Source organism: Macaca nemestrina, chromosome 18 (genome assembly GCF_043159975.1).
Source record: "Macaca nemestrina isolate mMacNem1 chromosome 18, mMacNem.hap1, whole genome shotgun sequence".
Classification (NCBI taxonomy): Eukaryota; Metazoa; Chordata; class Mammalia; order Primates; family Cercopithecidae; genus Macaca; species Macaca nemestrina.
Genome location: NC_092142.1, coordinates 5160228 through 5186458, shown reverse-complemented (window position 1 = coordinate 5186458; position 26231 = coordinate 5160228). Strand labels below are relative to the sequence as shown.

Below are 26231 nucleotides of genomic sequence, written 5' to 3'. Positions count from 1 at the left end.
GCTCAGGCAATGGTGCCAAGGCTACGTTACCCACAATGCCGCCCGTGGGCCCGCCCACACGGCCTGGTTTCCACGCCTGGTTTGGGGTCTCCGGCCCCGGCTCTGGCGTCCCGGGCTGCAAAGCCTGAGGCCGGCAGTCCCACTCCCGCCGAGACCCGTCGCTCCGGTCCTGCCCCGAACTGCCCACGGCCCGCAGGGCTTCCAGTGAGTGCCGGGGGCGCGAAGACGCGGGTCCGGGCCGAAGCTTTGATTTCGCGGCCCGCGCCAGCGCCGGGGTCTGTGCCGCGGACTCGGGCACTGCTCACCCTCCACCTGAGGGGTGAGACGGAAAGCAGTGCGGCCTGGGGGTCCTAGCTCTCCCAGGACCCTGGAATTGGGGGGCCGTTGCGACCACCCACTCGGGGGTGCCTGACAGGGCCGCGTAGGGGCTTCAGGGTTCGCCAGACCTGGACACCGGGGATCAAGTTGAGGCAGAGTCTGCACCTTCCTCGGCAGAAGGGCCCTACTTTTCATCAGATTTCCAAAGGAACCCTTTCCATATAGGACCCACTGTAATAATGGAAAATAACCATTCTGGAGCTCTGACCGCAAACATCCCTTTTAGGTTGTTTTTGTTTTGAGTCTCTGTTTCCCAGGCTGGAGTGTAGTGGCGCGATCTCAGCTCACTGCAGCCTCCCGCCCCCCGGGTTCAAGCGATTCTCCTGTCTCAGCCTACCGAGTTGCTGGGATTAAGATGTGCTACCACCACGTCGGGCTAATTTTTGTATTTTTTGTAGAGCTGGGTTTCCACCATGTTTACCAGGCTGGTCTCAAACTCCTGAACTCACATGATCTGTCCGCCTCGGCCTCCCAAAGTGCTGGGATTACAGGTGGGAGCCACTGCGCCCAGCCATCCCTTTTAGTTCTATCAGCAACCTGTGTGTGTAGGTCCTATTATCATCTCTTTGCACAGTGAGGAAGCAAAGCCCAGAGCTCTTCAGTGAATTATCCGGGAATTCATAGCAAAGATGGCATTCATGTACTTCCTTTTCCTTTTTCCTTTTCCTTTTCCATCGTGGGGTGAGTTGGCCTTGGAACCAGGGCATTGGCTTCCCAGTACAAAGGGGTTATTCAGCCCCAGGGCTGCCCTTTAGATGGTTTTATCATCTCTCCACAGGGCCCTGAAAAAAACGCTCCTCCTGTGTCCGGCCAGAGGTATAGAGAGAGACGGGTTCGACTCTAAGGCCTGAAAAGGAACAAGGCCCACCGGAAGCAATGGCCGCCGTCCCTGACCTCCAGCCCCTGCCAGCCTTGGAGCAGGACCTGGAACAGAATGAGATCCTGATTGTGAAGGTGGAGGAGGACTTTTGCTTGGAAGAGGAGCCCTCCGTGGAGTCGGAGGACCCCAGCCCTGAGACTTTCCGCCAGCTCTTCCGGCTCTTCTGCTACCAGGAGGTGGCTGGGCCCCGGGAGGCCCTGAGCCGCCTCTGGGAGCTGTGCTGCCGCTGGCTGCGGCCGGAGCTGCGCACTAAGGAGCAGATCCTGGAGCTGCTGGTGCTGGAGCAGTTCCTGACTGTGCTGCCAGGGGAGATCCAGGCTCGAGTGCGTGAGCAGCAGCCGGAGAGCGGTGAGGAGGCCGTGGTCCTCGTGGAAGGGCTGCAGCGGGAGCCCAGGAAACACAGGCAGCGGGTGAGGTGGGGGGCATTTTGACCCTCAGGTGAGGAAATGGGGCCCTGCTGCTGGGGTCTGCAGCTGGAGATTCCTTGCTCATTGGGTGACTAAGTGTAGCTGCCTGGCCCCTGAACCCTTTTGAAGAAGGCAACTGCAAAAGGTTTCTCAGCCTTGCCCAATGGACGTCCACCCTTTGATTAACCTCATCCTACCCCGATAGCCCTTTATTAGCTAGTGCAGATGGTTTGTGAACACTGTCCTAGGATAGGCCAAACAGGTGTTTCTTTTTCTGTTCTTTTTTTTTTTTTTTTTTTTGAGACAGGGTCTCGCTCTATTTCCCAGGCTATAGTGGCGTGATCACGGCTCATTGCAGCCTCTACCTCCAAGCTTCAAGGGATCCTCCCACCTCAGCCTATTGAGTAGTTGGGACTACAGGCATGCACCACTACACCTGGCTAATTTTGTGTATTTTTTGTAGAGACAGGATTTTGCCATGTTGCCCAGACTGGTCTTGAACTCCTAGCCTCAAGTGATCCTCCCACCTCAGCCTCCCAAAGTGCTGGGATTACAGGCATGAGCCACTACGCCAGCCCCAAACACAGGTTTTGGTGGGAGAGAGATCCAGTACCTTCCAAGGCAGGGAGTTGAAAAGACCCCCAAAGTGGGAGAACACTGGGAAGAAAGACCAGCGGCATGGGGGGCACTTTGGTTAGAGCCCCTAGAGGTTCTAGAACTATGCCATGCAAAACAGTAGCTGCCAGCCACATGTAGCTTTTTAAATTATAGCTATGCACATTTTTTTTTATCTTTGTGAGACAGAGTCTCTCTCTGTCGCCCAGTCTGGAGTGATTCTCATGCCTCAGCCTCCCAAGTAGCTGGCATTACAGGCGTGTGCCACCACACCAGGCTGATTTTTGTATTTTTAGTAGAGACAGGGTTTCGTTATGTTGGCCAGGCTGGTCTCGAACTCCTGGCCTCAAGTGATCTGCCTGTCTTGGCCTCCCAAAGTACTGGGATTACAGGCATGAGCCACTGCGCCCAGCCACTTTGTAGAATGTGAAATTAGTTCCTCAGTCACACTGGCCACCTCTCAAGGGCTCAGTCGTCACACATGGCCAGTGGCTACTGTACTGGACAGCACAGACAGGACCCTGCTGACTCCCCGAAATCTCTGTAGACAGTGTCTCTCCACCTCCTTCCAGCCCCATTTGAAGGAGCCGGGGAAGCCTCTTACTCATTCCTCCTGCTTCAGTTTCAGTCGTTGAACTCCTGGAGATTAAAAAGGAGAAGTCCTGCCATCTCCTGTTTCAGTTCATTTTCCAGGGCCTTGTGTGGATGGCGCACATGGACAGTGCTGACCAGCTGCCTCTCTTCCTGTGGCAGTGCTGCTGGCTGCACACTGCTGGCCTTTTGCAGCCAACAGAGGAGACACATCCCCTAATGATTGACCAGAGCGTGAGCTGACCGAAGTCAGAAAATCCTGCCATCGTGGTGGCCAAGAAATTGGGATTTCTTCCCAGTTGGCCAGCCTCTTTCCCGGCCACTACAGCTTCAGTGTTTGGGGTTCCCAGCATGGCTTCCTTCTGTCACTGCACCAGCACCTCTGCACACATGCCTCATGGCCATGACTGAGCTGAGAGGGGCGGGCTCTGCTCCCCAAGAGGACTACCCTCCCTTAGAGGTGTGGAATGGTGGACAAGAGGAACCCAGAGATGGGTCCCTGATGCTGGGTTTGCAGTTGCCTAGGGATGTTTCTTATCCAAGTGCTATTTTAGAGCTCAATTCTAAGACTCAATTTCATTCACATCACCTTTCCTGGAATTAGGAAATAGATAATCTCAGAGCACCTGTTGATAATTTCTTCTTTTTTTTTTTTTTTCCCCTGAGACAGAGTCTTGCTCTGTTACCCAGGCTGGAGTGCAGTGGCATGATCTTGGCTCACTGCAACCTCTACCTCCCGGGTTCGAGCGATTCTCCTGCCTCAGCCTCCCAAGTACCTGAGATTACAGGCGCACTGCCCCCATGCCCGGCTAATTTTTGTATTTTTTTTTTTTTTTGAGACGGGGTCTCGCTCTGTCGCCCAGGCTGGAGTGCAGTGGCCGGATCTCAGCTCACTGCAAGCTCCGCCTCCCGGGTTCACGCCATTCTCCTGCCTCAGCCTCCCGAGTAGCTGGGACTACAGGCGCCCACCACCTCGCCCAGCTAGTTTTTTGTATTTTTTAGTAGAGACGGGGTTTCACCGGGTTAGCCAGGATGGTCTCGATCTCCTGACCTTGTGATCCACCCGTCTCGGCCTCCCAAAGTGCTGGGATTACAGGCTTGAGCCACCGCGCCCGGCCTTGTATTTTTAGTAGAGATGGAGTTTTACCATATTGGTCAGGCTGGTCTCGAACTCCTGGCCTCAAGCGATCCACCCGCCTCGGCCTCCCAAAGTGCTGGAATTACAGGTGTGAGCCATTGCGGCTGGCCAGATAATTTCAAAAAATCTAGCAGATGCAGTTATGTGAACTTCTGAAATGAGGCCAGGGCTGACTCAGGGCTCTTCTGGCCCAGGGTCTATCAGGAGGACCAAGGAATGGAGGGTAAGAATGTGGTGGGGACATGATTGTGGTAACAGGGAGAGACCATGGAGTAGAGCAGGCTGGGAGCTGGCTGCAGGGAGCACTGCCACATGGCTGGGCAGAGGGAGGGAGGCTGCAGACAGCCTGGGGGTGGGCAGCCGGCTGGGGTGCCTGAGGTGAGGGGTGTGGGGCCCTGCGGGGATTTTCCTTCTGGCCTTCTGGGAGCTGGTGGGCAAGATCTCTGTCTGTGTGCAGGGCTCAGAGCTGCTGTCTGATGACGAGGTGCCCCTCAGAATTGGGGGACAGTCCTTAAAACGCCAGGCAGAGGCTCAGCCAGAGGATCTGTCCCTGGAGGAAGAGGCTCGATGCCCCAGCCAGCAGCCCCCAGCCCAGCTGAGCCACAGGCCACAGAGGGGCCCGCTGTTGTGGCCAGAGAGGGGTGAGTAGCACCCCTTTGGAGGAAGGAGAAGTGGTGCAGGGGAGGGGGTGAAGGCGAATGGAGTGTGGTGTGTGGCCGGGGCAGAGGCCTGCCTGGATGTGGGGTGCATAGACTCTCCAACAAGGAGTGGATCTTGGGTGGGCGGCCACTGGGCTGTGGGGGCCTTGGTGTGCAGGGGCGGCAGGGGCGGTGCTGGGTGAGCTGTGTGACTGGTGATGACTCCGCTCGTTCCCAGGCCCTCCGGCCCCCCGGCATCAGGAGATAGCATCGGCCTCACCCTTCCTTTCGGCCTGGTCCCAGGTGAGTGATCCACCACAAAGCTCCTTCTTGTCTCTGTGGATTTGCCTGTTCTGGAAAGGGTTTGCTTGTTTTTAATCGTGCTTCGGGATCAGTCTGGTGCTACATCTGGGAACCACTGGCCCAGAGGCATCCTGAAGACCCCTGTCTGCCGCATCGGGGTCCCAGGGCTGGCTGGCCGCGGAGCCAGGGGATGCTCTCGTCTCCCTGTGGAGCCTGGGCCCCAGTGACTGAGTGCGCAGTGGGTCCACCGCTCCTCGTGGCAAGTCTGTCCCTTCTGCAGTGGTGTTCCAGCTCTGCAGCAGTGGCGCGTGGGAGCAGTGGGCAGAGGCACCAGGACTCGCCACTGCAATAAGAGTGGAGAAGACCAGCTGCACCACCAGGCTTGGCCCCAGCCTCGAGGGGCAGTGCGGGTGCAGTTCCCTGGGCCAGTGGCCTCAGTTGGGGAGGAGGCAGCTTGCTTGGGGCCAGGACTGAGTGGGGTGCATTCTGGCAGGCACCCGTGAACTTGGAGGACATGGCTGTATACCTTTCTGGGGAGGAGCCAGGATGCCTGGACCCAGCTCAGCGGGACGTGCCGCTGGAGAATGAAGGTAACTTGCAAGGGACTGTGTCCTCTAGGGGGCTTGCCAAAAATAGGAACTCTCAGGCACCAGTTCCTGGGCTTGGTTCTGTTGGTCCAATTGGCCTGGGGCGATCCCGTGTGACCAGGGCTGGCTGTGTCCCTGCAGAGTCCCAGCTGCAGGGCCTGCACAGGCACTTGGCCATGACCCAGGCAGATGGCCAGCACTGCCTTGCCTTCCTTTTCTTCTGCTCCTGCCACCTACACGCTGGTCCTACTTCACTTCAGCTTCCCTGTGCCCTCCTCTCCAGGGCAGAGCTGCCTCTCCCCATCGCACTCGGCACCACCCTGCCCCAGACCCAGCACCGGCTCCTCAGCTCTTTCTCTGCTCGTTTGTCTCTTCCTGCCTTTCCTGATGCTGCTGAAGCCTTTTCTGGTTATTTTGTTTTGAGGTGGAGTTTTGCTCTGTTGCCCAGGCTGGAGTGCAGTAGCACAACCTTGGCTCACTGCAACCTCTACCGTCTGGGTTTAAGTGATTCTCCCACCTCAGCCTCCCAAGTAGCTAGGATTACAGGTACCTGCCATCATGCCTGGCAACTTTTTGTGTTATTAGTAGAGATGGGGTTTCACCATGTTGGCCAGGCTGACTTCAGGTGATCTGCCCACCTCGCCCTCCCAAAGTGCTGGGATGACAGGCGTGAGCCACTGCGCCCAGCCATGCTGAAGCCTTTTGTAATGACAGTGAGATGTCGCTTTGTATTAGGGTTCTTCTCCAGAGAAACAGAACCAATAGAAGATACGCACACACACAGATTTATTTTAAGGAATGGGTACTCAAACCGCTCCCTTGGTTGCTTACAGAAGTTGACAAGTTTGAAATTTGCAGGCGAGGCCAGCAGGCTGGAAGCTTAGGATTTCTGTGCCACGGTCTTGAGGCAGACTTCTTTCTTTGGGAAACCTCCAGAATTTTCTTCCTTTTTAAGGCTGAAGAATATTCCATTGTGAATAATGCTGCAGTGAATGTGGGTATACAGGTGTATCTCTGATCAGCTCTGTTTTCAGTTCCTGGGGTGGATGTATCCAGCAGTGGGATGGCTGGAGCATATATGGTCATTCTGTGTTGAATTTTTTGAGGAACTGCCATGCTGTTTTCCACAGCATCTCTACCATCTCACGTACCCACCAAGAGTGCCCAGGGGTCCGGTTTTTCCACGTGCACACCAACGGTTGTTATTTCAGGGTCTTTTTTCTTTTCTTTCTTTTTTTTTTTTTTTTTTTTTGAGATGGAGTCTCGCTCTGTCGCCCAGGCTGGAGTGCAGGTGCGATCTCGGCTCACTGCAAGCTCCGCCTCCTGGGTTCACGCCATTCTCCTGCCTCAGCCTCTCGAGTAGCCGGGACTACAGGCGCCCGCCACCACGCCCAGCTAATTTATTTTTTTTATTTTTTTTTATTTTTGTAGAGACGGGGTTTCACCGTGTTAGCTGGGATGGTCTCGATCTCCTGACCTTGTGATCCGCCCATCTCAGCCTCCCAAAGTGCTGGGATTACAGGTGTGAGCCACCACGCCCGGCGAGTCTCTTTTAAAAATATTTTTACAGCCAGGCACGGTTGCTCACCCCTGTAATCCCAGCACTTTGGGAGGCCAAGGCAGGTGGATCACCTGAGGTCAGGAGGTCGAGACCAGCCTGGCCAACATGGCGAAACCCCATCTCTACTAAAAATACAAAAATTAGCTGGGCGTGGTGGCTCACGCCTGTAATCCTAGCTACTTGGGAGCCTGAGGTGGGAGAATCGCTTGAACCTGGGAGGCAGAGGTTACAGTGAGCCGAGATCGCACCACTGCACTCCAGCCTGGAAGACAGAGCGAGACTCCATCTCAAAAAAAAAAACAGAAATAAATAAACAAAAATATTTTTACAAGAAGGCCGGGCACTGTGGCTCCCACGTATAATCTCAGCACTTTGGGAGGCTGAGGTGGGAGGATCCCTTGAGGTCAGGAGTTAGAGACCAACCTGGCTATATAGTGAGGCCCTGTGTATTAGGTCATTCTCGCATTGCTGTAAAGAAATACCAGAGACCTGGTAATTTATAAAGAAAAAAGGTTTAATTGGCTGTACAAGAAGCATGATGGTTTCTGCTCAGCCTTTGGGGAGGCCTCAGGAAGCTTCCAGTCATGGTGGAAGGCAGAGGGGGAGCAGGCATGTCTCACATGGCTGGAGCAGGAGCAGGGGAGGGAGGGGAGGTGCCAGATCTCATGAGAACTCACTCACTATTGCCAGGACAGTACTAAGAGGATGGTGCCAAACCATTCATGAGAAATCTGCCTCCATGATCCACTCACCTCCCACCAGGTCCCACCTCCACACTGGGGATTACAGTCTGACATGAGATTTGGGTGAGGACATAGATTGAAACCATATCATCCTATCTCTAAAATAAATAAATAAAATATTATTATAACAGGCCAATGAGGTGATTCCAATCCTCCTCTCAGTTTTATTTCTTTTCTTTTCTTTTTTTTTTTTTTTTTTTGAGACAGAGTCTCACTCTGTCATCCAGGCTGGAGTGCAGTGGCATGATCTTGGCTCTTTGCAACTTCTGCCTCCTGAGTTCAAGCGATTCTCCTGCCTCAGCCTCCCAAGTAGCTGGGATTACAGGCACAGGCACCCACCACCACGCCCAGCTAATTTTCATATTTTTAGTAGAGATGGGGTTTCACCATGTTGGCCAGGCTGGTCTCGAACTCCTGACCTCAAGTGATCCGCCTGCCTCGGCCTCCCAGAGTGCTAGGATTACAGGCATGAGCCACCATGCCCGGCCTCCTCTCAGATTTATAGATGTGGAATTTGAGGCTCAGTAAGTGCCAAACCCATCTTTGGCTGTCTGGAAGTTAGGCCTGGAGATGGGAGGGGAGGGCAAGAAGGGTTCGCCCAGGAGGTCTGGGGCTGGAAGCTTCTTAAAGTGGACGTTTTCAAGGGCAGTGGGTGGCGCTGTCCCTCCCCTGTGAGGTCAGTGTGTGCCTACCATGTGAAGAGCCTTTCGGGACTGCTATGAAGACGGCTGCTCCCCCAGCCCCCCAGGCACCCCAGTGCACTTTGCACTACCAGGTCCCCACCTGCAGTCACCCTCATGCTGCAGAGGAGAAGGAGAGAAGTCAAGGGCCTTTTCCTGGAAGGGGCAAAGCCTGGATCATTCCAGGCCCCTCCCCCTGTTCTCCTGTCCTGACGGTGGTGGCTGTAGAACCTGGATGTGCAGAGGGGCCTCAGGGGCTGCACCAAGTACAAGGGAGGTCCAGTGGCTGGGACCCATGACTGCTCTGCTCAGCCAGAACAGCCCAGAGCAGGCTTCTCCACTCGCTGCTGCTGGCATTCGGGCCAGATGGCTCTCCACGTGGGGCTGTCTTGTGCTGGGCAGGAGGTTTTCCAGCAGCCCTGGCCCCTGCCCACTAGAGGCCATTTACAACCCCCTCCCCAGACACAACAAAAACGTCTGCAGACCTTGCCACTGGGTGGGAGCCCCTGGCTTAGAGGTCACAGCAGAGTCCAGAGTTTGATGGCCCTTGCTCTGTAACTTACCAGCCCGGTGATTCTGGGTAAGTTCCTTAACACTTTTGTGCCCTGGTTTCCCCAGGTAACAGCACTGACCCACTGGGTTATTGTAATGGTCAAATGAGTTCCTGTTTGTTTGTTTGTTTTATTGATTGTTTAGTTTTTGAAACAGGGTCTCACTCTGTCACCCGGGCTGGAATGCAGTGGCGCGATCACGGCTCACTGCAGCCTCGACCTCCTGGACTCAAGTGATCCTCTTACCTCAGCCTGCTGAGTAGCTAGGACTACAGGCACACGCCTCCATGCCCAGCTAGTTTTGTTTATTTTCTGTAAAGACGAGATCTCACTGTGTTGCCCAAGCTGGTCTTGAACTCCTGGGCTCAAGCAATCCTGCCACCTCAGCTTCCCAAAGTGCTGGGATTACAGGCGTGAGCCATGATGCCCAGCCCCTGCTGAATGTTTTGTAGGGGAACTTTAGGAGCCCTGTGAGGCCTTCATCTTCCTATTAGAAGCATTTCCCTTGCCCTCTTGCCATTAATTCTTAGAGATTGTGTTTTCTCTGTCTCAGGACTTGGGATCCAGTTAGAGGACGGCGGTGATGGCAGGGAGGATGCCCCAGTGAGAATGGAGTGGTACCGAGTGCTGTCAGCGCGATGCCAGGGGCCTGGCCACCCGCTCCCAGGTCAGAGGCCAGCCCCAGTCAGGGGCTTGGTCAGGCCTGAGCTGCCAAGAGGCGGCCCCCAACCAGGAAGAGGGGCTTCCCATGGGACTGACAAGCCGTACACCTGTCCCGAATGTGGCAAAGGCTTCAGCAAGACGTCTCACTTGACCAAGCACCAGCGCACACACACGGGCGAGCGGCCTTACAAGTGCCTGGTCTGTGGGAAGGGCTTTAGCGACCGCTCCAACTTCAGCACGCACCAGAGGGTGCACACGGGCGAGAAGCCCTACCCATGTCCCGAGTGTGGGAAGCGCTTCAGCCAGAGCTCCAGCCTGGTCATCCACCGCAGGACGCACAGCGGGGAGCGGCCCTATGCCTGCACCCAGTGCGGGAAGCGCTTCAACAACAGCTCCCACTTCAGCGCGCACCGCCGGACGCACACAGGTGAGAAGCCCTACACCTGCCCGGCCTGTGGCAGGGGCTTCCGCCGGGGCACCGACCTGCACAAGCACCAGCGGACCCACACGGGGGCAGGCTCCTTGCTGACGCTCCAGCCGGTGGCTCCTGGAGGCCCCGGGGCCAAGGCCTGATCACCATGCCTGAAACTCCCTTTGCCGGACTCTCATCCCTGGGCACAGAATTCAGGAAGCTGCCAGAGAGCCTGGTCCAAAAGCATTGCCAGCTGCCTCTTTCCTCCCAAGGCCCAGTATGAGGCCAGCAAGGGACATTTGGGATGCCCGGGCCGCGGAGGAAGCTGGGCACTGGTTGCAGAGCAAGGGCAGCCAGAACAGGTGACACAGAGCAGGGGCTTCAGCCCCAGAGACGCGCTCAGGAGGCCAGAAGCCCACACCCAAGGTGTTCCTGAAGTGTCCGGGAGGGTCCATCAGCTGCCTCCAGCATCCAGTGGCTGCTGGTGTACAGCCTCATCACCATGTCCCTACCCCTCCCCTGTGTGTCTGTGACCCTGTGTGCCATCTCTGTGTGTCCCTCCTCACCCACCCGCCGCCCCCCCCCCTTTTTTTTTTTTTGAGACAGGGCCTTGCTCTGTCCCCCAGGCAGGAGTACAGTGCCATGATCATAGCTCACTGCAGCCTCGAACCCCTGGTCTCAAGCGATCTTCCTGCCTCAGCCTCCTGGGTATCTGGGGTTGCAGGTGTGCGCTGCCATACCCAGTCTCTTTTTGGTAGGGCCACCACTCACTGGGTTTAAGGTCCCCCAATCCACTGTGACCTCGTTTTAACTAATTAAATCGTCAAAACCCGTGTTTCCAAACAAGGTCACCTGTCTGGGTGGACATGAATTTGAGGGGCCCCTCCCTAGTCTGCTGCAGGGAGCCGTGCTGCACCCCAGCCTTCACAGGACATGGTCTCCAGCTTCTCCATCCTGCCAGAGTTTCCAAATGGAGCCTGGGGCTTTCCAGCATTCTAGTCCCCTTTGCAGATCCATGGCTGCTCTGCAGGGTGGAAGACACCTGGGGTGGGAAGGCACCCCTGAATTCCACCTTCCTGACCTGTCGCCAGGGATGTAACGGGCCTGACACCTCCCCAGGGCAGGGGCCCAGGGCTACCTTTGCTGCTCGCCCCTTAGTGTCTGGGATGTGGCCTTCCGTGGTTGTCCCACTTTGTCTTTCTAAGGTAAGAAGCCTTCATCTTCTAGCTTTTGTCTTTCCCTGTGCTGTGTGGGAACTGCTGGTCTGTACACATCCACGGTGGGTGAGTGGCCGAGACGAGCAGTGTGATAGAGTCATTAATGGGTGGGTTTAGTCATCTCAGAAGTCGTAGGGCAGCTGTGGAAACCACAGCAAAACTCCCCATCTCATGGGTGTCATCCTCACACTCACGTGATGGGGGAGTTTTGCAGGAGCTATGAGTCCCAGGTGCCTGCGTGTGCTGTAATGTTATCTCATGCAGTCCAGTGGGGGGACCCCCATGATTCTCTCTTTTGTTTTGTTTTGTTTTGAGATGGAGTCTAGCTTCATTACCCAGGCTGGAGTGCAATAGCACGATCTCGGCTTACCACAACCTCCACCTCCCAGGTTCAAGTGATTCTCCTGCCTCAGCCTCCTGAGTAGCTGGGATTACAGGCGTGCACCACTACGCCCTGCTAATTTTTGTATTTTAGTAGGGACGGGGGTTTCTTCTTGTTGGTCAGGCTGGTCTTGACCTCATCTGACCTCATGATCCACCCACCTCGGCTTCCCAAAGTGCTGGGATTACAGGCGTGAGCCACTGTGCCCGGCCATGATTCTCCTTCAGTGGGTGGAGGAACCGGATCACTGGGAGCATGAAAACCTTGCCCAGGTGGCAGAGCCAGCTTTGGACCCAAGTCTGACTTCCTGCCTCACTCCCCTTGCCTTGACAGACACAGTAATTCACAGAGCTGAACTTGGAACAGAATTTATTTTCCATCACTGTAAAACATTCTCGATGAGGTTACTGGCATTAAAAAGGTGGGGGAAATGGAAGAAAATGGGGTTGAAGAAAAAAAAAGCCTTTGCTCTTGACAGCGAGGCAGCCAAGCGGAGGCGAGGGCAGAGGATGGGGCGGAGGCCTGTTGTGGGTGCACATGTCCCGGAGCAGAGGGGCAGAGGAGGGTCTCTGTAGGTGGGAGAGGGCCTGAGGGGTGGGAGGCAGCCTGGCCTTGTGCCCTGCAGGAGGAACCTCCTGGGACTTTATGGAAGTCTGTCTTGCCTTTGATTTGTAACGAAAACACCCCTCATCATTGGGAGTGGGGTTGGGTGGGGATCCCCAGTGGCCCGATCACATGGGGTCTGGAGAGTAGATGTCTGTGGCCCTGATCTTGGCGGCCAGTGACCACAGCCAGGCAGGGCCTGTCTTTTGCCTGGCACAAGGCTTGATGCAAAGAGACCCCTGCCCATCCTTGGCGACATGGCAGCGAGGGGTGAACCCCAGGAGAAGCTGGGACACTGGCCTAAAGGCCTGGCACCCTGCTGTGCTGCCTGAGCCCATGGTGCTGTGGGGCCTGAGGTGATGATTTCTCTGTTCTTCCCATGGGGCAGGCAGCGGGACACATCCTGGAGACAAGGTTGGGGAGACACACAGGTGGCCAGGTCAGGACTGATCATAGCAGTTACAAAAGCATCCTGTGAAGACGGGGCTGCAGGACAGTGCTGACAAAGGAACAGGACCCAGGAAGACCAGGCATGTCCTGTGGAGGGACCAGGTCTTGGCACGGGGCAAGCAGCTGTCCCCAGCTCTTGCTGGTGATCAACAAGTGAGGCTACTGCTCCATTCTCCATGGGACAGCATTTCCAGGGGTTTCCAGTATTCTCTAGATTCATAAAGGGCAAAGGCCTTGAGAATCTATCTATGCCTTTCTATCTTAGGTAAAGAAGAGAAAGAGAAAGCAAATTCTCGTTACTCCTCTTTCAAAAAGTTCATTAAGAGCCAGGCTAGCAGCTCATACCTGTAATCCTAGCACTGTGGGAGGCCTAGGCAGGAGGGTTGAGCCCAGGAGTTTGAGACCAACCTGGGCAACATCGTGAGACCCCATCTCTACAAACAAAAAAATTAGCCAGGCGTGGTGGCATGTACCTGTAGTCCCAGCTACTGTGTCTCGAAAAGAGACCAAAAAAAATACGTGTATTAGGTCTATGTGGGTAGGCATGCATGTGTGTTGTGTGTTAATTTAGGTGCCCAAAATAGCAAGTAGGCAGGAAGCCAGAAAATAAGGCTTAGGTCTTTTTCAACCCTGAAATCCTCTAAATATGTTTTGCTTGTTTTTTTTATTTATTTATTTATTTATTTATTTTTTTTTTTTGAGATGGAGTCTCGCTCTGTGGCGCAGGCTGGAGTGCAGTGGCCGGATCTCAGCTCACTGCAAGCTCCGCCTCCCGGGTTTACGCCATTCTCCTGCCTCAGCCTCCCGAGTAGCTGGGACTACAGGCGCCCGCCACCTCGCCCGGCTAGTTTTTTGTATTTTTTAGTAGAGACAGGGTTTCACCGTGTTAGCCAGTATGGTCTCGATCTCCTGACCTCGTGATCCGCCCGTCTCGGCCTCCCAAAGTGCTGGGATTACAGGCTTGAGCCACCGCGCCCGGCCTGCTTGGTTTTTAAAAAGACCTTATTGATGGAAATACTAGATGCCTGCTTAAAAAAATGCAGACCTGGAGACAGACGAAGAGTCCCAGAGTCCTGCAGAGAGCAGCACCCCGTCCTCCTGCTGTCCCTGCCCCTCTCCCTCAGAGGACCAGGCCCCTTTCTCCCAAAGCCGTTGGCACACGTTACATACAGATTTGCATCTGCATCCTTGCTCTAAGTTCACGCATCTGTGACCGAGCTCTAACAGGGTGGGCAACAGTCCACAGCCTGAAGGTCCCTGCCTGTGGAATGCCCCTGCTAGTGGAAATGCAGGGACAACAAGGGGATGCCAGGGCCCATGGTCCATGGCAAGTCAGCCCACCCCTGCCCACTCCTGGGATCCCACTACCTGAGGCAGCTACAGTTGGTCCAAGGGAGGCATCAGGGCCTCCCTGGCTGCCCCTGGCTTAGGAGCATCCCCCAGGGCCCTGGGCCTGCCTCTTGGGAGTCGGGCCTGGGCGCTGTGCCCCTTGGCACAGAGCTTCATGTGTTGCTTCCTCACAGTTCCTGATGCAGCCGTGTCTTCAGGGGCCTGAGCCCTCTCGCCACCAGGCCCCTTGTTGGCGGGCAGCTTGGGCTGGGCTGTCCCTTTCCGAAAGGCCCTGAGCTGCTGGAGAAGCTGGCTCTTCCCGGTACAGCTCCTGTGACACAATGAGACCAAACTCAACCCTGTGGGGGCCGCCCCTCCCAGCACTCCTTACTGAAACGGGAGAAAAGCAGGTAAGCCCAGCTCCCATTTCAGAGTAAGAATGCAATTCAGGCGGCCCATCGCCGCTGCCACTGCTGGGACCCAGTGGACATGGGCGGGATGATGGAAGCTGTGCCGCCCCCCCACCCTGTGCGGTGGGTGCAGCAAGACCTCACCACAGGCGGTAAATGTGCCAGGTGGAGGGCTTGCTGCGGAAAGCAGAGGTGTGACATCTGCAGGTGGCCGGAGGCCCCTTGGTGGTTACCGTAGCCCAAGGGAGGAAGGAGATGCCCCCTCTGCGTCTCCCAGAGCTGCCATCTCCACTTCCTCCTCCTCCTCGCTGTCAGAGGAGCTGTGGCTGGAGCTGCGGGGAGAGAAACGGGTTTCTGGATGTGCCCACTCCACCTGGTGTTCCAACTCCTGTTGGGGCCTGAAGCACTTGGGCTTTGCTGGTGACCTAATGCAAGAGGGCTGTAGCCACACTGGAGGCTGGTGGACGCCCTGCCAGGAGGTGAGGGCAGGTGTGGGTGATGCACTCCATTGTATAGAGCCCAGCCCGAGGAGGTGTGCCCCGTGCCCCTCTTCTTCCCTCCCTGCAGGGACCCAGGGGGACTGTAGGCCAGACTCTGTTCCAGGCTAAAAGCACTTTTCAGTTGAGAATTGATCCAAGCCTTTTGAAGTCCCTGTTCCTCCCCACTGGGATCCACCAGAGGCTTTGTGAGCTCAACAGGCAACTCCGCAAAGTAGAGGCTGGTATGGGGTAGTCACTGCCTTCTGGACCTTGCTGGGGACAGGTGGTCTGGTGGCACCGTCTGCCGCAGGTCAATGAAGATGGTGGGGGGCTCTGTGTTAAGCCTCATGCCCTGGGGCAGCTGTGGGCCTGGCCCGGCCTCGGAGCCCGGCTTCCTCGAGGAACATCTGAGATGAGAAAAGCAGGTGTGGTGGAGTCACCTGTCTGTGATAACTCTGTGACCTGCGCTGGGTGTGTCCAGTCACAGTGCTCGTGGCTGCCCCCCCAGTGAGTGCCCACTCTCTACCAAAAGGCTCATTAAACACATTTGCTCTTTTACGCTTCAGAACAGCCTGTGAGATTTAGGCCACCGCTGGCCAACAGAACTTCCCTACTGATGGACATGCTGTCTATCTGTGGTAAGTGTAGCCACTTGCCACAAGTGACTAAGTTTACATTTAAGCCATTTAAAATCAAATGAATAAAAACTTCAGTTCCTCAGTCACATTCATCACGTTAGGTGTTTAATAGCCACACATGGCTAATGGCTGCCATGGTGAACAGTGCAGGTCTCTCCATTTTTTTTTGAGACAGAGTCTCGCTCTGTCACTCAGGCTGGACTGCAGTGGCCAGTGGCGTGATCTTGGGTGGTCACTGCAACCTCCACCTCCTGTGTTCAAGAGATTTCAGCCTCCCAAGTAGCTGGGATTACAGGCATGCACCAGCATGCCTGGATAATTTTTTTGTATTTTTAGTAGAGACGGGGTTTCGCCATGTTGGCCAGGCTTGTCTCGAACTCCTGACCTCAGGTGATCTGCCCGCCTCGGCCTCCCAAAGTGCTGGGATTACAGGCGTGAGCCACCGCGCCTGGCCAGGTCTAGCCATTTCTGTTTGGTAATTTGGTTCCTAGGCACAGAAACCCACTGCTGCTCAGGTGAAAAGGGATTCCCTGGTTCTCAGATTCCTCAAGTTTGGAACAACCAAAGTGTTGGGAGTGCAGGCATATAGCGGGGCCTTACAGGACCCTGGGGCCCTGCCTCCACCTCTGCCTCTCCCAGCTTCACTGTAGCTTGCCTTTCTCCCTGTGGCAGGACAGGTGGCTGTTGCCCTTCCACCCCTACACAGAAACACAGAGATTGACAAATCCCATGGCTGGGGTCACATGCCCCAGGCTGGACCAATCAGCTGTGGCCAGAGGGGCAGGGTCATGTGATAACCTTCCTACTCCCAGGGAGGCCTCATGGCTTCTCATTGAAGGGAGGGTTCCCACTGGGTTTGGGGAAAGAGCAGGTATTTTAGGGCTTGAGTCCCAGCCCTGCCATTTATGGCCAGGAAGTCAACCTCTGTGAGCCTCGGTTTCCCCATCTCTAAAATGGGGATGATAAGAGTGACTGAGAAAATGCACATGGAGTGCCCTGCCCTTAGTAGGCCCAGTCAGTGCTACAAAACCATGGGGCCGTTGTAAAGGACCACAGGAGCCATGCCTGGCTACAAGTCCCACCTGCTTCCTGCCCCTGCCTCCTCGGTGTCCTGGGGGGTGTCGGCAGACATCTTCCAGGCACAAGCAGAGGCCCTGGACTGCATGGTGCACAGGAGGGCCAGCTGTTCCATGAGCCTGTCGTCGGCGCTCGGCACCGTGCGGTCTGAGGATGGCCAAAGGAGAGGCTGATTAGTGGGGACTTGGCCCACTTACAGCAGCTTGAGCCTCAGGACCCCTGGGGTCTCTGCATGTGAACGGACCTCAGGTTCCTCCACTGCCCCCACCCAGCCCTCTCCCTACTCAGCCCTCTGAGGACTCCACCTCCAGTTCGGCAGGGCTGAGGCGGGCAGAATCTTTATGAGCAGGGCCTGTGGCGCAAGGGCTCTGTGAAGTAGGAGTGACGTGGCTTTAAAAGTTTATCCCACTTCCTCACACCCCGGTCCCACTTGTCACAGGTGATCATAATGAACAGTTCTGTGGCCGGGCGCGGTGGCTCCGGCCTGTAATCCCAGCACTTTGGGAGGCCGAGGCGGGTGGATCACGAGGTCAGGAGATCGAGACTATCCTGGCTAACATGGTGAAACCCTGTCTCTACTAAAAATACAAAAACTAGCCGGGCGTCGTGGCGGGCGCCTGTAGTCTCAGCTACTTGGGAGGCTGAGGCGGGAGAATGGCGTGAACCCGGGAGGCGGAGCTTGCAGTGAGCCGAGATCACGCCACTGCACTCCAGCCTGGGAGACACAGCGAGACTCCGTCTCAAAAAAAACAAACAAACAAACAAACAAAAAAACAGTTCTGTGTGCTGATTTAAAAAAAATAATAGGATCATCTTCTATAGGTTTTTTTTCAACTTCATTTTTTTCACTTTGTATATTACATGCTTCCACGTTAACCTACGGAGATCCCCTCACTAGCCGCAGTATTCTGTGCTAAAACGATCTAGCTGGACTCCTACTGAATATGGGCTGTTTCCAGCTTTTCATATTTTTAAACAACACTGCAGCAAACATCTTTGAACACACACTACCTACTAGAGTAACAGTGTAAGACAGATTTTCTAAATGAAATAGCTTGATCAAAGGGTTATGTGCCTTTAAAATAGAGAATACGTTCAGCCGGGCGCAGTCGCTCACACTTGTAATCCCATCACTTTGGAAGGCCGAGGCAGGCAGATCACCTGAGATCAGGAGTTTGAGACCAGCCTGGCTAACACAGTGAAATCCTGTTTCTACTAAAAACACAAAAAAATTAGCCAGGCCTGGTGGTGTGTGCCTGTAATCCCAGCTACTCAGGAGGCTGAGGCAGGAGAATAGCTTGAACCCGAGAGGTGGAGGTTGCAGTGAGCTGAGATCGCACCATTGCACTCCAGCTTGGGTAAGAAGAGCAAAACTCTGTCTCAAAAAAAAAGAATACATTCTGCCGCACTCCCCTCCACAAAGGGAGTGCCAGTTACACACACACACACACGCACACACGCGCCCTCCAGAATGGTTGGCTGTCTACCTCCTGCCTTATGGGGTGTGAATTACAAATGAACAAAACGATATTTAACATAGCACGGGCTGTGAGTCACTGGGGAGTCTTTGCTTTGGGACCAGAGGCAGAAGCTCTGCACCTGCCCTGGCTCCTCTGCCTCAGACCTGCCTCCCCTCGCCTTTGCGGACCGAGTGGGTAGGGAGGGGTTAGAGAGCTTCCATTTTATTTGCAGGACTTCCCGGAGCAAAGCTCTGAGTTTTGCCTGCCTTTTAAAATGGGGAGGCCGGGGAAGCAGGAATGTGCTTAGGAGCTGACTGTGCACAGAAGGTGGGGCTTCCTCCTCCCGGGAAGAAGGAGGGAGGGAGGGAGGGAGGGAGGGAGGGAGGGAGGAAGGAAAGGAAGGAAAGGAAGGCCGGCCCAGGGAGGTGGGGAGGAGGAGGTATGGGTCATGGGGTGGTGTCTGGAGGCTTCTCCTTTGTCCCTAGGACCTGGCCCACGCCTGGCACGTAGTAGGTGGTCACATATATGTTGAATGAATGAAGTCTTTCAGGGACTGGCAGCATGAATGTTCAGGGTGGGGCCGGCAGGGAAGACACGTGTGGGCTGCAGGACGGTCTGTGACCAGCCTGAGGGGCCCAGGAAGGTGCTGCTTCTGGGGATTCACGTGGGCTCCAGTGTTCAAGGTCAGACCTTGAACTTGGCGGCGGTCGGCTGCCCACCACACAGTTCCAGGTCCACGATTTCCCTGGTTGTCTTCTTGCCCCGCCAGACTCTGAAGGATGTAATCCAAATCCCACGCTTCAAGTTGCTGAAATCATTAAAACCAGTGATTATGAGGATGCTGAGGGGCCCCAGAGGCACGGTACCTGCTTCACAGCTGCTGTGACCCATGGAGATGGTCATAGAATGTTGGGGTGTAGAAATCAGGAATTAAATGCATGACAGAGTTTGCAAATGGGCTGACCCCACCTTTCCATTACAGATTGAACGCCTCTGTTAAGGTGGGCCTGCACTTTGGCCACCTCCTTCCTATGCTTTCTTGGAGATCAGTACTTTACTTTTGTTTTTGGCACAAAGACGTTGTTTGACCTGAAGGAAACCCTGTGTTGTTTCATTTTGTTTTTGTTTTGTTTTTGAGACCGAGTCTCACTCTGTCGCCCAGGCTGGAGTGTGGTGCTGTGAGCTCAGCTCACTGCAACCTCCGCCTCCCAGGTTCAAGTGATTCTCCTGCCTCAGCCTCCCAAGTGGCTGGAATTACAGGCATGTGCCACCACACCTGGTTAATTTTTTTTTTTTTTTTTTTTTTGTATTTTTAGTAAAGACGGGGTTTCACCATGTTGGCCAGGCTGGTCTCGAACAAACTCCTGACCGCAGGTGATCCACCCGCCTCCACCTCCACCTCCCAAAGTGCTGAGATTACAGGCATGAGCCACCACACCCAGCCTAATTTTTGTATTTTTAGTAGAGACGGGGTTTCACCATGTTGGCCAGGCTGGTCTTGAATGCCTGACCTCAAGTGATCCATCCGCCTGGGTCTCCCAAAGTGTTGGGATTACAGGCGTGAGCCACCGAGCCCAGCCAAACCCTGTGTTGTTTCAAGAAATACTATTTAGGTTCATACAGGTTCAGAATGTTTGGAGGTTAAAAAGTTTTGTTCTTTGAAGAATTAAGCTGTTCCAAGCAGGAGCTAAAACTGAAAGGCTTGGCAGTGAGTGCTTAGGGGCAGAGTGAGTGTGAGGAAATTAATCAAGAATTCATGTTTTGGCCGGGCGCGGTGGCTCAAGCCTGTAATCCCAGCACTTTGGGAGGCTGAGACGGGCGGATCACAAGGTCAGGAGATCGAGACCATCCTGGCTAACATGGTGAAACCCCGTCTCTACTAAAAATACAAAAAACTAGCCGGGCGAGGTGGCGGGCGCCTGTAGTCCCAGCTACTCCGGAGGCTGAGGCAGGAGAATGGCGTGAACCCGGGAGGCGGAGCTTGCAGTGAGCTGAGACCCGGCCACTGCACTCCAGCCTGGGCGACAGAGCGAGACTCCGTCTCAAAAAAAAAAAAAAAAAAAAAAAGAATTCATGTTTATCATATGACCTTTCAACTCTCTGCAGCCCTGTAAGTGGAGAAAAGTAAGTTTCCAGGTGAACGGAAAGAACTGTTGATTTAAACAGTAGTCAAGATGACTTCTGTGTATACCTGATGCCAGTTTTCTCTAAGCTGTTAAGAAAAATTCTCCACAATTTATAAAACTGAGAAGGTGTGATGGTTACTTTTCTGTCCAGTAGACAACTCCTCTAGGACATGAATGTAGCAAGCGTATCTCTGCATTCCTCTCTCTTTCCCCAGTGTTTTACAAAATCCCAATTTCTTTTTTTTTGAGATGGAGTCTCGCTCTGTCCCCCAAACTGGAGTACAGGGGCGTCATCTCCATCTCCCGGGTTCAAGCGATTCTCCTGCCTCAGCCTCCCAAGTATTGGGTTATAGGTGTGCACCAGCACACTTGGCTAATTTTTGTATTTTTAATAGAGTCAGGGTTTCACCATGTTGGCCAGGCTGGTCTCAAACTCCTGACCTCAGATGATCCTCCTGCCTCAGCTTCCCAAAGTGCAGGGATTACAGGCGTGAGCCACCACACCGGCTAAAATCCCAATTTCTTATGATCTCATTAAACCGGCTCTGTCATCCTGCTGGTTCCCTCATTAATGCACTGAATACAACTCTGTAACAGGTGTTCGCTAGTTTATGAGAATGAGGGCTTTCATATTTTGAGATCAGGCTTTGACAGAACCAGGTTCTATATTTTAGACATGGCTATATGTATTTATAAACATCCTTGCGAGTGGAATTCCTTTTTTTCTCTCTTTTTAAATTTATACATCACTTCTTCTTTTTTAGAGATGAGGGTCTCACTGTGTTGACCAGGCTGGTCTCAAACTCCTGGGCTCCCTCCTCGGCCTCCCAAAGTGCTGGGATTACAGGTGCAAGCCGCTGTGCCTGGCCTCCTTTTGTCTCTTTAAAGAAGGCAGGCCCTGCTTGTTCTGTTTCTTGTTAACCCCCACCCAAGGATGTGCTCTGCTGGGACCCCCCACCCGCTCTGCTGAGACAGGTACACAGAATAGTGGATAATGGGCCTAGGGTCCTAGTGGGCCAGCCCTCAAGCTGCTTCTAGCCCCAGTGCATGGGAACAGCGGCCATGCCGCAGGTAACAGGCCTGAGAAAGAGCCAGGCACGTGGAGGCGCCTACCTGGAGCGAGAGCACTGGTGGTCCCTCCGGAGGCTCTGCAAGGGGCATTTTGGATCTGGCAGCTGACTCCACAGCGTGGCAGGGCGCCTCCTTCACCCCGCCTTGGTCACTGCTGGCCGGGCCGCAGGCATCCCGGGTGACTTTCTGGAGGATGTCCTTCTCTATCATTTTCCTTCTCTCCTGTCGGAGGGCCCGGCGGTTCACAGATTCTTGTGAGGCGGGTTCTGCCTTCGGGTCTCCTTCATGGCGGGAGAGACTGGCTTCGGCCTGGGGATCCCAGGGAGGACCCTGGGATCCTTTGGTGTTGAAAGACAGGCTTCCAAGGTCGCTGTCCAGCCACCTGGGGGTCTCCTCGGCCATCCCAAGAAGAGCGCTGACCTCACCAGAGCTTTCAACAGGCCTGCCAGGGTCTCTTCCTTCCTGAGAGGATGCATCCTTTGTCCTTGTGTTCTGTCTGTTCCCAGGTTCTGTGGCCAATTCTGCAGGCACCAGAACTGGCTGTCGAGAAAACAGGTATGTTCAGTTAGCATCCTCCAAAACATGCTTCAGGGAATTTTTTTCATAGTAAAATATGTGCATAATTTTTTTTTTTGAGGTGAAGTCTCGCCCTGTTGCCCAGGCTGCAGTGCAGTGGTGTGATCATAGCTCACTGTAGTCTCGACTTCCCTGGCCCACGCGATCCTCCCACTTCAGCCTCCCAAGTAGCTAGAATGACAGGCACATACTACCAGGCCCAGTTAATTTTTAAAAATATTATTTTGTAGTGATGGAGTCTCTGCAGCATAGTTCGTCTTCCAGGCTGGTCTCAAGTTCCTGGCCTCAAGCTATCTTCCTGCCTCAGCCTCCCAAAGTGGTGGGATTACAGGCATAAGCCACTGTGCCTGACCTATTTCAACCATTTTTAACTGGACACTTCACTCTACTAAAAATACAAAAATTAGCCAGCATGGTGGCATGCGTGTAATCCCAGCTATTTGGGAGGCTGAAGTGGGAGGATCGCTTCAGCCCAGGGGGTGGAGGCTGCAGTGAGTGGTGAGGGTACTATTGTCCTCCAGTCTGGGTGACAGAGCAAGATCCTGTCTCAAAAAAAAAAAAAAAAAAAAAAAAGACAGTTGGAAAGCTACTGTTGAATATGGGTTGGCTAAAGGCAACATCACTGAGGACTCCCACTGTTTAAATACAAGGCTAGAGAGGAATGTATTGTTACAGCAATGGAACAATATTTAAATTCTCAATAATGATAATGTTGGGGCTCAGAAATTGATACCCCAGGCTGGAGTACAAGCCATCCTTCCACCTCAGCCTCTTGAGTAGCTGGGACCACAGGCATACCACCACACCCAGTTATTTTTTAATAGAGATCTCACATTACAAAAAAAAAAAAAAAGAAAGAAAAGAAAATAATCCAAAAGAGTTTCTGAAGTAATTGATTGTAGAAATGAAGAAGCAAAATAAAATCCACATGGAAATCGTTCCATCTGAACCCACCGGAGTTCTTAGCCACCCTGGGGACCTCTCCTGTGTGGGGTTATTTCAGACCTAGGTCTAGGCATGGCAAGGCTGATGGGGGATTTCCTTCAAGGTGATGGGTGGCTGGGGGCATGTCCTGGTTTTGTGAGATCATCTGGTTCAGTGCCTGTGCCCCCTTCATTCAGTAGGTTAATGGTTCTCAGCAGAATACCTGAGAGAAGTGACGCTGGAGCTAGGCCCCGCCCCCATTTTGGAAGTGGGTTAGTGCCTCTACACTGTTTTCTTTTTTTTAAGATGGAGTCTCACTCTGTTGCCCAGGCTGGAGTGTGCAGTGGCGTGATCTTGGCTCACTGCAACCTCTGCTCCCTGGGGTTCAAGCGATTCTCCTGTCTCAGCCTCTGGAGTAGCTGGGATCACGGGCACCTGCCACCACGCCCAGCTAATTTTTGTATTTTTAGTAGAGGTAGTGTTTCACCATGTTGACCAGGCTGGTCTCAAACTCCTGACTTCAAGTGATCCACCCATATTGGCCTCCCAAAAATGCTGGGGTTACAGGCATGAGCCACTGTGTTCAGCCAGAAATGGAGTCTTGCTGTATTGCCCAGGGGTCTCAAACTCTGGCCTCATGGGAACGTCTGTCTCAGTGTGCAGCACTGGCACCGCAGGCCTGTGTTGGCATGCTTAGTCCACACTTGCTCACTGTCTCCTGGGGTGTCCTTCCCGCGAGGTCCAGCTTTTGTGCTTGCTCAGGCACTGATGGGCCATCTTCCTCCCTCCCACTCCCCACGGTAGCCTGTAGCAGTTTAGTTTAGCAGGTTAGTAAACCAGAGTTCCTGTGTACTTGCCAGGTGCTGCGATGAGCCAGGTAGCCATGAAGCCAGCTGGATTAAGGGAGAGACATTTAGGACAATCAGTCATGACAATGGCCAGAAGCTATTCAGGATGCCATGGTAGAAAACAGGATAGGAGCGATCAAGAGGAAGAGGAGGGTCAAAATCAGATGGAAAATCAAGTCCGCACACCAGCCCTAAGGTGCTGGGCTCCCCGGGAGAGGGAGGTGTGTGGAGGTTAGATGTTGGGCATCTGAATACCTTGGGTTGTACACAGGACAAAAAAAAGGACTGGGTTTCATGGAAATGCTAGAGCAGTGGTTTAGATCAGTCAGTTTAGACTTACATTGCACACACACAGGCGCACCCTCTTCTGTGTCCCACAGACCTCGGGAAGGGATTCTTCAGCTGCAGCGGCCCAGGTCCTGGACTTGTCGCCATCGGCAGGATCTTCAGCCAGCTCCTCTGACAGGTCTGGAATCAGGGCGGTTTGGTTTCGCTGGAAGATGAACAGCTCCTCTTCCCCATAGTCCGACTGTGGACAAATGAGAGGGCTTTTGGAAGACACAGCAGCAGGCAGAGCCCTGAGGGCCCAGCCGTCCCCACTCTCCACCCTTACTTCCAGCCCAGCACGCCCAGCACGCCCTGACCGCCTAGCCCTGCTGCTCAGGAGCCTGGGGGAGATCTGGTTCTCTCCCATTTAGCCTTGCTGTGCGTGGCTTCTTGCCACTGTTTAGAAATCAGCTCGGCAGTACCACCTCATGGAGGTAAGATTCAGGCTCCTGGTTCTGCAAGTACCTTGCAGACAGCAGGTGCTTCATTAATGCCTCGTGTGACATGAACAGGGCAGCGAGGTGGTAGTTGAAAGCAGGGTCTAGCCCTCCCCGTCCCCTGTGACCCTATTACTTACACAGCTTAGTGTGTCTTCTTAAAGGGGCTGGGGCTCATACTCTCAAACGAGACTGATGGTGTGAAAACGCACTGAGCACTGAAGTGCGGGGTCCCCATAGGTACTCCTTAGCCTCGCCATGCACTGGATGACGTGTGAGGTCCCTGAAGCTCTGTTGCTGGTGCCCAGGTAGGACCTAAACCCAGCTCGTTCCTTTTAAAACCCTCACACTGTCTCTCAACACCCAGTGCCAACCTGTGCACTGAGGAGCCCCTGCCAGGAGCATCTTCAGCAGCGTCTTACACCTGCACCTATGGCTATTGGTCTGAGTGTCTTTGAGGGCCATTTCAGGGACCCCAAACCACAAATGCAGAATCCCTCGAAGGCTCATCACAATGCACTGGAATTGTGCATTCTCAGTGGGTGTTCTGGTCCTGTCCTGGCCTGAGAGAGTGGAGAATAGCAGAATGGAAAGGACAGAGCTTCTGCATCGAGTTGACCTGGGTTCCAAGTCAGCACCAAAAACCCAACTGAAAGGGTCTCCCAAGATGCTGAGCACCAATACCCATGCTCAGAGATGACACTCAAGGCAGAAGAAAGAGTAAAGAAGGAAATAGGCACCCAGAAAACACAGCTTTGAGTCTGGCCATGTAATTTAAAGTAAAATGACAACACACTGCACAGGTCAGCGGGAGAAGTCTTCAGAGAAGTGCTCCAAAGCTGTCCTGGTCAGCGTCATGCCTGCTCTGGTAGGAAGGACAAGGCGTTCAGGGAGAGTTCCTGCTTACCAAGGAGGAGTCTGAGTCCAGAGACGGGAGCTGGTCTTTGACAGCCTTGAGGATGGCGTCCCAGGGCCCTGTCTGGGAGGCCCAGGGAGAGCCCAGCGAGGGTGCCATACCTTCGTCGTTGGATGCCATGAGGGCCCAGGCTTCCAGATGCCTTCTCAGTGCACCATCATCCGAGGAGCTCTGTGGGGCACAAGGGGTGATGGAAGAGGGTCCAGGCCATCAAAGGTCAGGAGAGCAGGGGCTGCCCTACCAGCTGTAGGAGACCAAACAGGCTGGCAGGCCTTACCACCTGCCTGTTTCCTTCAGGTTATGCAAGCTCCTGTTACTGAGTGCCAGGCACTCTGTGTGTGTGTGTGTGTGTGTGTGTGTGTGTGTGTTTGCTCATGGACACATGTGGAGCCTGCAGGTATATCACATATATAGTGATATATACATAATATACAAATATATGTAGTGATATAAATATGCATATGTACATATGTGTATATGTTATGTAGAATGTCATATGTATGATATGTAATGATATATAGGTATATTTTATATATACGCCATATAGCATCACTATTCGCTTCATTTCGTAGCCTCAGGGTGTTTAGTAAATAGCAACAATGGACTCTGAATCGGGGGAATTTCAAGTCCTACTACCCTTTACTGCCCTTTACCAAGGAACAGAAGAGAGACACCTTGCTTTTTTTTTTTTTTTTTTTTTTTTTGAGGCAGAGTCTCAGTCTGTCACCCAGGCTGGAGTACAGTGGTGCAATCTTGGCTCACTGCAAGCTCCGCCTCCCAGGTTCACGCCATTCTCCTGCCTCAGCCTCCCGAG

The 26231-nt window shown here is 53.9% G+C and overlaps 3 protein-coding genes and 1 long non-coding RNA gene across 8 annotated transcripts in view; 3 read left to right on the top strand and 1 right to left on the bottom strand.

Moving 5' to 3' along the window:
• Nucleotides 1–13463, top strand: LOC105497964 (zinc finger protein 500). 3 transcript variants are annotated; one of them, XM_071084074.1, is made up of 7 exons: nt 1–204; nt 777–869; nt 1157–1668; nt 4467–4650; nt 4886–4950; nt 5444–5540; nt 9626–13463. In XM_071084074.1, the coding sequence occupies exons 3-7, from the start codon at nt 1255–1257 to the stop codon at nt 10306–10308; spliced, it is 1443 nt and encodes a 480-aa protein (XP_070940175.1). In that variant the 5' UTR covers nt 1–204; nt 777–869; nt 1157–1254; the 3' UTR covers nt 10309–13463. The 3 variants fall into 3 exon arrangements, with proteins under 3 accessions (XP_070940175.1, XP_070940173.1, XP_070940174.1); XM_071084072.1 differs by lacking the exon at nt 777–869; XM_071084073.1 differs by lacking the exon at nt 777–869 and having other exon boundaries at nt 1–319.
• DNAAF8 (dynein axonemal assembly factor 8) lies at nt 12099–25543 on the bottom strand. 3 transcript variants are annotated; one of them, XM_071084070.1, is made up of 9 exons: nt 25409–25543; nt 24078–24266; nt 21432–21929; nt 18883–19000; nt 16738–16879; nt 15287–15424; nt 14772–14870; nt 14168–14459; nt 12099–13009 (listed from the first exon to the last, which is right to left on the bottom strand). In XM_071084070.1, exons 1-8 carry the CDS (start codon nt 25535–25537, stop codon nt 14177–14179), a joined length of 1596 nt encoding a protein of 531 aa, XP_070940171.1. In that variant the 5' UTR covers nt 25538–25543; the 3' UTR covers nt 12099–13009; nt 14168–14176. The 3 variants fall into 3 exon arrangements, with proteins under 3 accessions (XP_070940171.1, XP_070940172.1, XP_011715877.2); XM_071084071.1 differs by having other exon boundaries at nt 12099–12886; XM_011717575.2 differs by having other exon boundaries at nt 12099–12752.
• The window catches only part of LOC105467832 (ankyrin repeat and sterile alpha motif domain containing 3), a 53868-nt gene continuing 42045 nt past the window's right edge, over nt 14409–26231 (top strand). The window contains exons 1-2 of the mRNA XM_071084053.1: nt 14409–14538; nt 15584–15655. Coding sequence (XP_070940154.1) covers nt 15634–15655 — 22 coding nt within the window. The 5' untranslated portion in view covers nt 14409–14538; nt 15584–15633. The remainder of the gene's footprint in view (nt 14539–15583; nt 15656–26231) is intronic.
• On the top strand, nt 21809–25954 carry LOC139359815 (uncharacterized). The gene is made up of 2 exons (XR_011616277.1): nt 21809–21944; nt 24118–25954. It is a non-coding gene; the product is annotated as an uncharacterized lncRNA (long non-coding RNA).

What these genes read in the sequence shown, in the direction of transcription:
- DNAAF8 (XM_071084070.1), bottom strand. Translation starts at nt 25,537, where the DNA reads ATGGCATCCAACGACGAAGGTATGGCACCCTCGCTGGGCTCTCCCTGG. An exon ending in GAGGCAGGGGCAGGAAGCAG is followed by an intron (nt 15,425 to 16,737) that starts GTGGGACTTGTA and finishes TTCTCATCTCAG; the next exon opens with ATGTTCCTCGAGGAAGCCGG. An exon ending in GACCACCTGTCCCCAGCAAG is followed by an intron (nt 14,871 to 15,286) that starts GTCCAGAAGGCA and finishes CTCTCCCCGCAG; the next exon opens with CTCCAGCCACAGCTCCTCTG.
- LOC105497964 (XM_071084072.1), top strand. Translation starts at nt 1,255, where the DNA reads ATGGCCGCCGTCCCTGACCTCCAGCCCCTGCCAGCCTTGGAGCAGGAC. An exon ending in CCAGGAAACACAGGCAGCGG is followed by an intron (nt 1,669 to 4,466) that starts GTGAGGTGGGGG and finishes GTCTGTGTGCAG; the next exon opens with GGCTCAGAGCTGCTGTCTGA. An exon ending in CGTGCCGCTGGAGAATGAAG is followed by an intron (nt 5,541 to 9,625) that starts GTAACTTGCAAG and finishes TCTCTGTCTCAG; the next exon opens with GACTTGGGATCCAGTTAGAG.